At 36.6% G+C, this 13,941-nt stretch overlaps 1 protein-coding gene across 3 annotated transcripts in view; it reads right to left on the bottom strand.

The window, feature by feature from the left end:
- VAV3 (vav guanine nucleotide exchange factor 3) overlaps positions 1-13,941 on the bottom strand; it is a 162,321-nt gene that overhangs the window by 67,363 nt on the left and 81,017 nt on the right. For all 3 annotated transcript variants that reach the window (XM_061345981.1, XM_061345982.1, XM_061345980.1), the window contains exon 15: positions 13,663-13,772. In XM_061345981.1, coding sequence (XP_061201965.1) covers positions 13,663-13,772 — 110 coding nt within the window. The remainder of the gene's footprint in view (positions 1-13,662; positions 13,773-13,941) is intronic.

Below are 13,941 nucleotides of genomic sequence, written 5' to 3' on the forward strand. Positions count from 1 at the left end.
GATCTTAATTCATATCAAATTAATCCTAACCACCTGAAAAATTTTCAAGAAAAATCAAAGAAAAAAATCCATTTGTTTAATTAAAGCAGGATCAACCTTCAAAAATAAGCATAATGGATGAAAAAATTGACAACTGCATACAGACAGCTGTTTAACTGTCTTGTTAAACACAAGCATATTGCTATATAACTTTTGTATATAAAAATTCTCTTCTATTCTTCTTTCAAGCTATCTTCCACAAAGACAAAATATACCTCCTATTAGCAGAACAAAGATGATACACTGTGTTCATTCTTCTTTACATTAAAAGTAATATTCAAGTTTCTTTATATTTAATAAAGCTTTCGGTTTCATTTTACAGTACTTAATAGGAAAAAGTATTCTTGAGAGGAAAAAAAGCATAGTGCTAAAACAGCAAAGAATGAAGCTCTGCCTCACGAAAGAGCTTCACAAGACCTTCTGCTTTTCAACATAAGTTGTTTCATTGCACCTAAAGGCTAAACTACTGGATTACATTGCCCTAAACAAGACAGAAGATTTATCTAGATAAAGACTTACAACTTCAGCTCTCTACTGTATGCTAAAACTTGGATACATGCATCCTAATTGCCTAAGTAGAGGAATACAAAACTGAAAATGTAATACAAGATAAACTTTGGAAACAGTCCCCACAGTGTTGGTATGAAAATTCACACTTTATGAAGCAACTTCTGTAGCTAACATTAGGAAAAACTAATTTAGGACTTAAACTGCATCCCTTCCCCACCACAGGTGAACAATCACCAGTCAAGCACTCACAGGCCCCTCAGCCTTGGTTCCACAAAAATTTTTACTACAGGGTGCATGAGGCTCACTGTAAATGAAATGTTTTATCTATTTCTGCTGTTGAACAATCTTGATGAATGGCTGGAGCAGGAAGATACACATATAAAGGGAATACTTAATCTGAGCTAAATAACGACAGAGAACATGTTCTTCATTTCATGGTAAAACTCTTTTATTTTTACAAGCAGTGTGGGGAGTCAAAAGTAGTTTCCCTTCCTCTCTTCTACTTTTTCCTCAGGCTGCTTTAACTCCTACACTCTACCAGAGACAAAATGTCAGGATACAGGAACAGAGTGAATCTGTAATTAGAATTTTTTTTACAATTTTCTCCTCAATTCAGCAGCTGAGTTTTTGCAAGGGGCAGCCACGAGTGCCCTCTTCTCCACAGTGCTATTTCCCCATAGCCTGGTTTACTCCAGTTGCTACAGCAACGTCCTTGGGCTGCCCCTGAGCCTTTTGAGTAAAGCTTTCTCTTTCCAAGGTACTTGTAGAATATTAGTCACACTGGGACCAATTCACTGGTACACCACCAACCCAGACACCTACAGATGCTTGTCCTGCTAATCTCCATCATTTGTACACGCAATTCTCATCTCTGCACCAGTCATTTGATCTACCATTCAAGAAGAATGACCATTTTCTTCAGTCAATCCTGCATCTCTGAACAGATCTTTTGTCTGTAAAGACTGCGGAGTCCAGCATAGAAAAAGTTATCCAAATATCTTACTTGATAGCCCTTGATATCATCAGACTTCAGAGCACTCCATTTTTGCTGACCTTGTGCACATGAAATACAACCCTTTTACAAATGCTTCTCCACATTTGCAGTTCCACTTCACTTTATTGACTTACTTCTAAGAATAATAAATTGATCATAGACCAGCTCTGCCTTCAGCTACCCACATAATGCAACACCTTCATAAACGGTGTCAGAAAGTGTCATGCTATCAAGTCCCCCACAAGCTTTTTCAGTCTGAATTTATTCTAGTAATAATCTTCGTCTAGATTAATGGCAGAGTTGGCCCGAGAGTAATGGTACAGATTGCCCAAAATTATCTTGTCAGACAAGACATCTAGGTGCCTATTCCCACACCTATAGAATAGGGAATAAACTCTCTCTACTATCCTGCCCAAAAATACCAAAATAATTGTGTAGATAAATAAAAATGAAACTGTTTAAGCTAGTTTCCTAACAATCCTATAGCAGTTGGAGTAATCTGCTTAATTCTTAGCCTTCAGGGCACAAATATGTCACAATCAAAATACTAATACTCAAGTAAAATAAACCAGTGAACCCTGGCGATCTTTACATATCCAGTTTAAGTTCTGTACATCATCTTACAAAACTGAGCTTTAATCATCTTGGGTCTAAAGAATTTCCAGGATGCATACTGCAATGAAAAGTGAAGATCATTAACATCAAGCAGCTTAGATGGGATGTGATACTATCATTTCCTTAATCAAAGCCATATTCTGATGAGAAAACATTAAGATTAGAATGTGCCTGGTATAGCAATATCATACAACAGGCATTTGATTACCTTATAGCAACAATTTAATTTTTTATCAACATTCTTACATGCACATTTGTTTCCAAGAAAAACTGTATGAAGCACCTCTCAGAAGAGGTTGGACAAAACAAATTGTAATTTCTTCAGTGGGCCAGATACAAATACGATTTCTTGTACTGCTGGTTTAAACTTCTTCTACACAGTTGTGGCTTCCAAAAATAAAATGAACCAGGAAAACTACTAAACTTTCAGCCCCAAAACTCCATGTTAATTCTCTACTAAATAGGTAATTACTAAAGATAATGTGATGCAAGGAAATAAATAACAGGCTAAAAGACAGATTACTATAGCTCTCTAACTCCTCCAATTTTCACATGTGAAGAGTAAGTGCATTAAAGTGCAAGTCTTCATTTCCAAAAAGGCCACATTTCTAAAGATACCAGCACTGAAAAAACCCTTCTTTCACAAATGTTAACATAACAAGTACATCTTCCCTTGCTTACTTTGCCTTTCAGATGTTTCTGAATAGCTTTTAAGAACTATTGCCTCAAGTTTGTTTTGCATTGACATATTACTGGAAGACTACTGACCGCCAAATCTAACAAAAATATAAAGTATTGCATTGATTAAATTCTTATGGCAAGTTTCAATTTTAACAGGAAATTAATGTAACAAAAGCACACTTCCTCTACTGTAAAAGAGTACACAAATGAGAAGAGGCGATATTATAAAAATATAGAGTAAAAGCAACTAGGATCTGCTGTCTTTGGCCCCTGATTACAGGTGTCAACCTCATAGGGCAGCACTAGCAATAAGAATGTATCCAGCAGCAGAGAGCACTGAACATCTCCCATCCTGTGGCTTCACATTCAAGGAGTTAAAGAAAGTAAACTTTGTAACACAGCACAAAGAAAAATTCTCCTCCTTTTTTTATTCTAAATCTATTTACTATTACCTTTAATGCTACCAGTTAGAAACTTCAGTTTAAACAACCTGCCTGAAAGGTCCAGTGCTCTTCTCCACTAGTGATCACTTCTGTCTTTCTTGCTGTATTTTGAGTGCCATTTCTTTCAATTGTTTCCTTGGCAGCTCTTCCATACTAGCTTGACTTGAGCAATAAGACCTGTACAGATTCCCCCCTTCCCTTGGTCTCAGTCACTGGAAAGGTGTTGCTTATACCCACTATAAACATTCCAATTTATGCTGAGAAAGTGTTTCTGTGCAGAACTTAATTAAAAATTTGGCTTCTTCCTAGACATCAAGTATCTTTAAACTAAATTTTTTCTTCAAGTGGAAGGAAAAATTTATTACAGAAGAACAGGGGGGAAAAAATGTTCTCTATTCCTCAAATATATGCACAATAAATAATGAATACATCACCCAAAGAGAAATGCAAAAGTAACCCATTGCAAATGGATTAAGGGGGCTTCTTTCAAAAGTCAGTTGGCTGCAAAGCAAGACAGGGTATCAACAAGAGCAGGTGCTGATTTAACACTGTTGAGTAGATCCTTGCTTCTGTTAGATACTGAGAAAGCAGAAGTATTGTAAACACTAACTGAATCAAGTCATTCCTCTCAGGGGATGATAAACCTCACAGGTGTCATTTAAGCCCAGAGACGTTCTGACAGATTGTCATAACTCAGTGGGACTGTAAATTTGGTTATAAGAGGAACCTTGTCTTCCCCCAGGAGCAATCCCACAATAATGTTTTTCTGAGTGACCTGGAATGGCAGCAAGAGCCCAGGTATGGATACTCTTGGGTGGAAACAGGCTGTCCAGCAGAGAGACACAGCTTCTGCAAAACAGCACAGTGATACAGCTGTCCTTCCTTTGGGGTTAATAGGGGAAAAACATGCTAGGAAGATCTACTGACTTCTTATTTTTGGTTCTGACTCATTTTTGATTAAATGGTACATAGGCCAGGTTTTTAAGATCTTTTCCCCATACCAGTCTCTTCAAGAAATGCAATCACGTCACAAGAAATTACACATGGTTCCACTGTATGTAAATGCTTGCAAAATATCCCATAATTTAAAAAGTGCATTTCATTTGAAACTGAGTAGCCATTTCACTTGATTGAAACTTGGATTTAGATAAGCGTTAATGTATGTATGCCCACCTGTGAGCCCAGAGGCATAACAAATAAGCAGATGCATGAAGTATCGGATAAGGAGCCTGCAGTGAATTGCAACTGTTTTAAGTATTAAAGCAAGAAATACTACAGAGAGCTCAGATAAAAATCAATACCTTGAACTCAACTCTCAACCCCAAGTTAGACCTTTGCATTTTAGAGCTGTTATTATTCTGCACTTCATGTTATGCTTATAATAATTTAAAATGCTCCATACAGAACTGTTCAGAATTCTGGAAACCCTGAGCACAAACTGCTGAAGAACGTTTTAAAGTGTATCTGACATGAATTCTGATGCTGTCTTCATGCAGCATAGCCTATAAAAGAAAATGGTACAGGTTGATACCCAATGACACTAAAAATAGTCATTCCAGGTTTACTTATTGAATTTATATTTTACATCATCACAAAAAATTCATCAATAAATGTAGAACTGCCATAAGTATTTCTAAATTTTTAACTGCTAACACAAATTATTTATGAAGATATCTGAAGTTAAAATTCCTGGTTTGTGCCAAAGTGACCTCCTTGCGAAATTGTAAGCACTGCAGAAGTTAGCCATGACAAATGGTACTAAGCATCACAAATTTTTGGGAAATCTAATCAGGCAATAGCATATAGCTAACATTTGTCACATGTTCAAATGTTTTCAATAATAACTTGGACAGCAGAAGTTAGGAAACAGAAAACCATACATGTTACTCTCATCATTTGACAAAAAGCTTTCCACCAAACCTCATATGAAAAGTTACATGCAAAGTCAGTCCTGAAAGATGTTCAACCTCACTTACTGCAGCAGACTTCCCTTAGAACCCTATTCCCCACAAAGAGCACAACCAGCCTTAGATATGCACTATCCTTTTCACTCAAAACATTTTGGCTCAGTGCAACTATTTTCAAGGGATCACTTCGTACAACATGCTGTCATCTAATATAAAGGCATTTGTGCAAAAAAGTAATGTAAGCATGAAGAGACAACCACTAATAAATAATGCTTTTTCAATCTTTACAATAATTTTATTATTTACTGATAAAACTTGGAGAAAATGGCATTCTTAATAGAATTAGTCTCACTAAATGTGAGAAATGCCATTCCACAAAGGATGATTTTCAGCTTCTTTTCTACCTTCTCCTCTCAGAAGCAATGGTGATTACTTACAGCTAATTTATTTTCTCTGTTCCAGCTAGGCTGTTATATTTTGGAATCATCTTTGAAGATGCTATTTACTACATTAATCAATCAATCAATTCTCCATATGCTAACACTCAAGCATTCTGAGTTGTCACATCAAAGAGTCTCCATCAAGAAGACAAGTTATACAATTAAATTAACCGTATCACAAGTAAATTGTACTTTTAATGAAGAACACACAACTTCTAAGACTCTGCTAGAAAATTTGCTTATTTGATCATATGATGAGTGGCTTTTTTGAGATCAAGGAAATTATCTTGTTAACTTTTTGGAAATGTACTGCATTGTTTCAAACAAGATAATGGCTTTCCTTTTTTCCTACCAGTCTACTCCCTGAAAAGGATGGGAGACAGACTGCTTTGAGCACATCTATTCCTACATAACATTTTTAAACACTGCCTGATAGGAACGAGGCTCTGTCACACATCAGTATTTGTAAATCAAAAGCATCAATACCTTATATACCTTAATACATGACTGAAAGTTCTAAGTCTTTCAAATACAAATTTACAAAGTCACTTGTCTTGATAAGCTTTAAGTATTTCATCCCATACTTACACTTAACTGAAGACAAATGTCAATGTTTTGGAGTAAAAAAAAAAAAAAATGTAAAAATATAGGATTTATATAGCCATAACTTGCAAATTACTGGACAAACACCTAAATCTCCTGAGAAAAAAGGCAGCATTGGATTGCAGGGAGAAACTAGGGCATCTGTTTATATAGCCAAAGCAGGAGGACATGCATGCAATGCCAGCAGTCTGTGTTTGAAGACTGGAAAAAACTAGCACCTTGCACAAAAAACAATATTTAGATGTTGATATTCTATTTTTATGATGCAGTGTCACTACAAATTTATTTCACTGAATTTTAAGAAACATACATTTTCATTGTAATATACCTCACATGTTGTAAGGTTAAGTTGCAAATACATAAGGACTGGGAAATCTTTTTACACATTCTTTACATAAATTGTTTTGCTTTCACATTCTACACTGTCCTTAGACTGTGCTTTTAATCATGTACACATACAGTTCTTGCTGTGTCTGGAATAACCTAAAGGAATGCATGACTGTAAATGTGTTGTGAATGGTTGCTTACAACCCTGATAAACATTCGACCAAAACCAACTGGAGTCATAGCAAACAACAGGCAACTTTTCTTCTTTGGCAGGCATCAACTTGGCATTCATTTCTGCAGTACTGAAGTATTTTTACTGATGGAGAAGCCCAGCAGACATATTTGTTCATTGCTTTGGTAACCTGTGTGAGGCTGGTACAAGTGAAACATCTTTCCAAGCTATTTGAAAAATGCATCAGATATCTAAAGCTTTTAAAGTGCTGTGATAAGAAAGCTTTAATTTGTCAGTGTTCAATATGTCAGAGCTCAAATATTCTCTCAGAAGAAGTCTTAATGCATATGCATTATTAATGCACTGTCTGAGGGAACAGATCTATTTGAGCTGAATCTGACCAATGTCATTAGTCACAGAGTGCAAACCAAATCTGGAAATAGGTAAAGCAATAGGGAAGAGAACACTTTTCACCTACCTGCTTTCTTGTACTACTTTTCTTTAAAATTTAGAAAACCAATGAGCTCTATCTACAATTCATCTAGCTTGCCTAACCTAAAATGTTGCACACATACCTATCAGGTTTGAGAATCAATATTTCCTTATAGTCAGATGTGTTCTGCACCCCTTGAGTTACAGGTCTTGAATTAATGTCTAACTTAAATGATAATTTTTTCAAAAACATGACACACTGTACCCAAGCTGCTGCACAGAGTCTTTAGTGACCTAAAACTTAAATACAGTATGATTAAAATTAAAACCACTAATTATTTTTTTTAGGGCTTTCATGCCTGAAATACCTTTTACTTGGATATTAAGAAAAAAAAAGAAAATCATTCTCATTAAGTCCATGTAGTTAATGCATACTCTAATCACTGTAAAGATCATGTGTTTCCCACTGATTTTTCAGGCATTGCTAATTAGACATGACGCTAATATTGCAACTTCAGTAACAATGTCAAAGCAGAACTACAATTGTAGCACTTCTGAAGGTGAATTTTTAACTAAGTACTTTAAAAAAACTGCTCCTCTGCCTTCAAGAGGTTTTCATGCACTTCTTAGTTTGTGAAAGATGTTGAGTAAAGCCTAATTAAAAGGTGTGCTAAAAAAACTGTTGCAAGAACCTTGCAATATTTGTTTTGTGCATCTTGAAATCCAGTAGTACTGAATTGAGCAACTTAAGCCCTGCAGAACACTGAAGCAGACAACCTCCACAGACCCTTTCCAACCTAAATTCTTCTGTGATTACTTTTTAAAATACATTTCTGTCTAAGATGTTACCAGCTAAGAATATATACTGAAGCCAAGTTTGCTGATGGCCATTTTTAGAGTGAATTAAAATGCTCAGTTGAGAAACCAGAGAAAGACTTAATTAAATTGGCAAACTGGCCATCATGATGACAAACTAAATTTGGCACAAACCTGCATAAGATATTGCATGCCATATTACACTAATGGATTCAGCTATTAAGTCAGTGGGAAATTATAATATGTGGCCTTTCATGGAAAAGTTCTCTGCCACTGTGAGTAAGACAAGACACACCTGACTCCATGCTGTGATCAAGAAACAAACTGCATGAGAAGAAATATAAAGAGACCTGGGCATCCTGGTGGACAACAAGCTCAATATGACTGAACAGAGTGCAGCTGAAGCAGAAAAATACAGCAGGATGTCCTCAACAAAGGCATAACCAGCAGAAATAAAGATGTCATTGTCTCACTCTACTCAGCACTTACCAGGCCATACCTGGAATACTGAGTTCAGTACTGGTGCCCACTCTACAAAAAAAGATGTGAAAACGCTCAGAAGAGTCCACAGAAGGACCACAAAGATGATCAAAGGACTGGGAAACCTGCTGTATGAGGAAAGGCTGAGAGAATGGGGGCTGTTCAGCCTTGAGAAAAAAAGGCTCAGGGGAGACCTCACCACCATGTTGTTCCAGTATTTAAGAGCCTCCTTTTTTACAAGGATTCACATGGAAAAGACCAGTGGTAATGGTCACAAGTTACTCCTGGGGAGAGCCTAACTAGATGTAAGCAATTTTTTTCACAGTTTTCACAATTCTTTTGAGGACAATCAGCCACTGGAATAATTTCCCTAAGAAAATGGTGTCCAAGGCTGGGCAGGGTGCTGAGACATCTAGTCTAGGTCATGCTTTGCCTAGAAAGGTTGGACCAGATGTTCCTTTATATTCCTTCCAACCTGGTATTCTATGGTTCTATGAAATATTTAGTGGACTGAAGCAAATGCTTAGTGTTAACATGAGACAGTTGTAGTAATAATCAACATGGGTTTTTTCAGCATTTATTCTATCATCTCATGATGAAATAAGAGAATTAAATTCATCACATTAATGACAAGGAAAGCAATTGCCACATAATAAGAAATTAAGTCTGATAATTAGTGAGCTAAGTAGTTCCAGAGTAATATAACTGAGGCAAATACATGAATACAATAGAGAACAACTACAAGAGTTCTGTCTTTTAATAAAGAATAGTTAGTACAGATCCATTGAAACATATGTTAGCTAACTATTTTTAAAAGCAAGCATTTTTTAAAATAGAAAAAGTATCTGTAGGAGATATTTGGGGGGGGGGGGGAAGGGTGTGGAGTAAGGATGGGTAGGGGAAGCAAATACCAGTCAATGCTACCTTTTAAATTAAGTGTCAAATATTTTCTGTAATTTGTAGGTATATTATGAAACATTACATATTTTTTCTGATTCTTCTGGTTATTTTTAACACAGAAGAACAGAGATTAGACAGGATATGCTACTAGAGATCTAACAAAATTGTCTCTCACACTCCCAGTTTTTGAGATTTTTAATATCTTAGTCACAGCAAATAAGCCATGCACATTAACACATTGCTGACAAACTTCACGTAATACATGATGTCTCTAATTTGGCTGAGTAATTTGGCTATACACTTCTATTAATATTATCTTGAATATGGAATGATTTTGCATTTAAACCAGTGTTATTTGATATGCTAGATTAAATTTAAACATTCTGTGTCTACTACAGCAACGTATTTGTACTACTATCTTTTGTAGAAGTACTTATTTACCCATACAGCTATAGGCTCATCCATTACCATGAGCAGAATTCCAAGAACAAATCAGCAACTACTTAAATAAACCACTGTTGCTGTTAAGCACTGCACCTCTTCGTGGAAATATTCAGTTACACTCCCCTGTGCATGCAAAGCTTCCACTCACATCAGTGAGGGAACAGGCACACCAAGAAAGAACTCGACCCTTTCTGGTATGACGGCTCCCATTGAAACATCCTCCACTGGTCTCTGTCTGCTAGCTTTACAAAAAGCTCTCAAATTCAAATTCACCAGATTTATGAGTTCAGTCACAGTTTCAGCTTCAGGAGCTTAAGTGTAATGTTAACCATTTTTCCCCAGCATCTTACTTCATTTCATCATCCTGTAGAAAATCCAATGCTCCCAAATTATCAGCAATTTTGAAAAAACACACACACACAAAAAAAAAGGGAGTAGGAGGATGGAAATCAGAGATGACACAGCCTCAACTGTAGTGATTACTGTGAATAGGTCAATAGCATCAAATTCGGTGCAGCTGAGCCACAACATCGTTGCTGCTGAGCATGTAAAATATGAAAGATCTTCATCAGTAAGCCTCATGAAATTCTTGGGAAAAGTAAGAATTTAGGTATTTTAATATTATATATTTACTAAATAAAGCAATACTCTCAGGAAAACAGCAAGCACATACTGTAGCAACAGAACTGCCATATAAATAAAAACTATTTACTCCATTTCTTATGACCAGTAACCCATCGTTCCTAATCTCCCTCATTAAAAAAAAAAACAAAAAACACCCAAAAAAAAAAAAAAAACCAACCCCAAAAAACTTGCCATATACCACGGTAACAGAGCTGACAAACAGGTAGAGTATTTTCACACACTTGCAAAACTAGTTTTCTACCAGTAATTTCCTAGTGTGCAAAACACCACTTTGGAAATTGCACTGGGATTTCATCCTTCCTTCTTCTAAAGATTTTCCATCTAACATATTCCTGCCCTCCAAACATAAACCAAGTCCAGCCACCAAAGCAGTTTTCTCCTCTATTTCATATTTCACCAGTAACATAAGGTTCCCACAACTGGAAACAAAAATCTCTTCTCAAGACCGTCAGCATCTCAACAGAAGATGCGTTTTCAGCAATATAACTATCACTATTATTCATATACTGGTATAAATACCCAAGCTCCAAAAAAAAAAGGGGGGGGGGGGGGGAGAAAAAATTATAGCCTAGCTAATGTAGTTATGCCAACAAAACTGTTCTAGTGGCACCAAGGTTAATGTTATGTTCTTATCACTTGCACAGAGGTGACTTCATACAGATTGATATCCCAAAGGCAACAAAAACTGCATTGAAATTTCTGTCTGGAACTCAGTAAACATCATTATTTCTGATAGTCAAAAAAGAATGCAATTCACCCCTACAACTGTGCTGTTTTTGCAGTCTCAGAAAAATTTTCAAGTAATGAGAGGTATTCTGCCCATACAGGTAGCAATTATAATTGAGTATGATGAATAATAGCATAATTTCAGTCACAGCTACTTTTCAAAGTAGATTCACACACAATCTACACAGCAGACACCAAGACCTATGGAAACAACAAATCAAACCAACCCACCAATTGCTCAAAATACTTGACTTAGTATATTCCCCAATACAAACTCTTGTGCCTCAGCATGCGTAATTATTTGTACATACACCAAGACATGTTTTAGAAGAGCTGCTGAGGGAAATATGAAGTCAAACCTATGTAACAAATCTGGGGAAAAGCTATGAAAGCTTCAGAAAACACAAAAGCTCCCCGTTGTTTTCAATCCTAGTGGTTATAAAAGTATAAGACAGCAAAAGCATTGCCCAATAAAAATAACACCACTATGTCATGTTGCATCTCAGCCCTGACCTGCAGCAACCCTGCTACTCCAGCTCCCATACCTTTGTGCTATAGCATTTAATCACACAGGAAGAGATTAAACCAGAGGTATGGTTTCACGAGAACATGCAAGACAAGGCTGACACCACCACTCATTTTCAATGAACAACTCCATCTACTCTGAAGGAGAACATTAATTTGTCAACACTTGAGGTCCTGTTTGTTCTGATCACATAGGGCAGCACCAGTAAACCCTTGTTCTCAAAGGCACGCTCAAGAACAGCTCATGAGCACTGGGTGGTGCCCAACACTTCGTAAGGCTATGTAGTGGCACTTACTATGCATACAGTGGTGGCAGGGGTGGAGAATCCTGCACAGAACCATAAAAATATTTGGGAAGAACTAAGGATATGCTCGTGGGAAAAATCATAGTTCTCCTACTGCTCTCTCTACCTCCTCAGCTGACTTTTGCTTTGTTTGGTTGGCTGTTTTGTGCACTAGGACAGGATGACCAGAGTGATCAAAAAATGCAGTGCTAAAACTAATAGATCTGAGTTGACATTACAGGAAGTTCAGCAGGGAAAGTACAGGGGCAGAAAAAGGCGAAGTACTCAGCTCTCTACACACAAACAAACACCTCTTCCTACCTCCCACTATGCAAACCCAAAATTTTTGCTAAAACACAGGCCATTTTTGTAATCAGTAAAAATCAACAAGATGGGAACCCTAGCCAACACATCTTAGATATCTATCCAGCCAGACTCTCTTCCCTTCTGTTTTCTTTTAAATCATTAGCACCCATCATACTATGGTTTTAAAAACATATAAGTTTCACTCAAACAGAATCATAAAATCATATGATAGTTAGGGTTGGAAAGGGCCTTAAGATCATCTAGTTCCAACCCCCCTGCCATGGGCAGGGACACCTCACTCTAAACGATGTCACCCAAGGCCTCGTCCAACCTGGCCTTGAACACTGCCAGGGATGGGGCATTCACAACCTCCCTGGGCAACCCATTCCAGTGCCTCATCACCCTAACAGGAAAGAGCTTTTTCCTTATATCCAATCTAAACCTCCCGCTGTTTAAGTTTTAACCCCTTACCCCTTGTCCTATCACTACAGTCCCTAATGAATAGTCCCTCCCCAGCATCCCTATAGGCCCCCTTCAGATACTGGAAGGCTGCTATAAGGTCATAATAGCCTTTTTCCCCAAATTCACATAACTTTACAGTCACATCCAAAACAATCTTTACTAATGCTTTCTCCATTTCCACTGGGAATATCTCACTCCTCCTCACTCTTTGTTTTTTTGTTTAACCATAAAGCAAGCATCACCCTGTAATCTGATTCCCTTGTTCACACATTTTAAATTTAATCAGAATACCAGAGGTGTCAATAATCATGTTGGTCTTTGTGACAGGAATCAGAAATGGAAATAAAGCTCATGCTACAGAACAATGTAATCTGCAGCGCTGCACTGAACAGCTTTCTTTTCAAGAGGTCTAAAGTAGTCTGCTCTTTTAGTTGAAAACATATAAGGGAAGTTTTGAAACTAAATTTAAGAAGCCAAGCAACTTTTTCCAAGTACTGAACAATAAATTGGTTACAAACCATCTGGAAAGATGGCATGGCACCCTTCAAAATAATCAGCATCACCTTTCAAAACCATATTTTAATTAATCAACATAAAAATGGTAGGGGAAAATGTCACCATTAAGTTATATATTTATTGCTAAATTGGTTGCTTAAGACAATATTCTTAAAACAGTCTTAACAGCAAAGTTGTAAAGTAATTCATAGCCTAGAGTGCCCTCTTTCTTTCCCAAGAAGAGTTTCAAGGAAATATTCTGCTCTGAAGATGTTAGTTATTTTTCAGAAAGTCAAATAAAATAGATAACTAGTCTGTATTTAAAAAAACTATACATGAAAGCAGTTCAGCATAATTTAAGTGATATCCTTCCACTGGTGAGGAGCATAATTCTACCTTAGTAAAAATATACTTACAGAGCCATCTGAAACTGCTCAAGCCATTTTTTCTTCAAGTCTTTGGTTTTGCAATAAACTTCCAAACCATTTTCACCTTGGATATGAATGAGGTAGAATCCGTAAGACCACTGCATAAATAGATTGACAATACAAAAATCATCAGTTATAAAAAAAAAAGGAAAAGCAAGACGGAAAAAAAACAACCGATCAACAAAAAAAAAAAAGCAAACCCACAAACCACTAAAGGATTTGTATGTTCCTTAATTCCGTGATTTAGGAACAGAAATACCACATTAT

The sequence above is a fragment of the Neopsephotus bourkii genome, unplaced genomic scaffold (genome assembly GCF_033783945.1).
Source record: "Neopsephotus bourkii isolate Nb327-2 ecotype Australia unplaced genomic scaffold, CSIRO-AGI_Nbou_v1 NB_250, whole genome shotgun sequence".
Lineage (NCBI taxonomy): Eukaryota > Metazoa > Chordata > Aves > Psittaciformes > Psittacidae > Neopsephotus > Neopsephotus bourkii.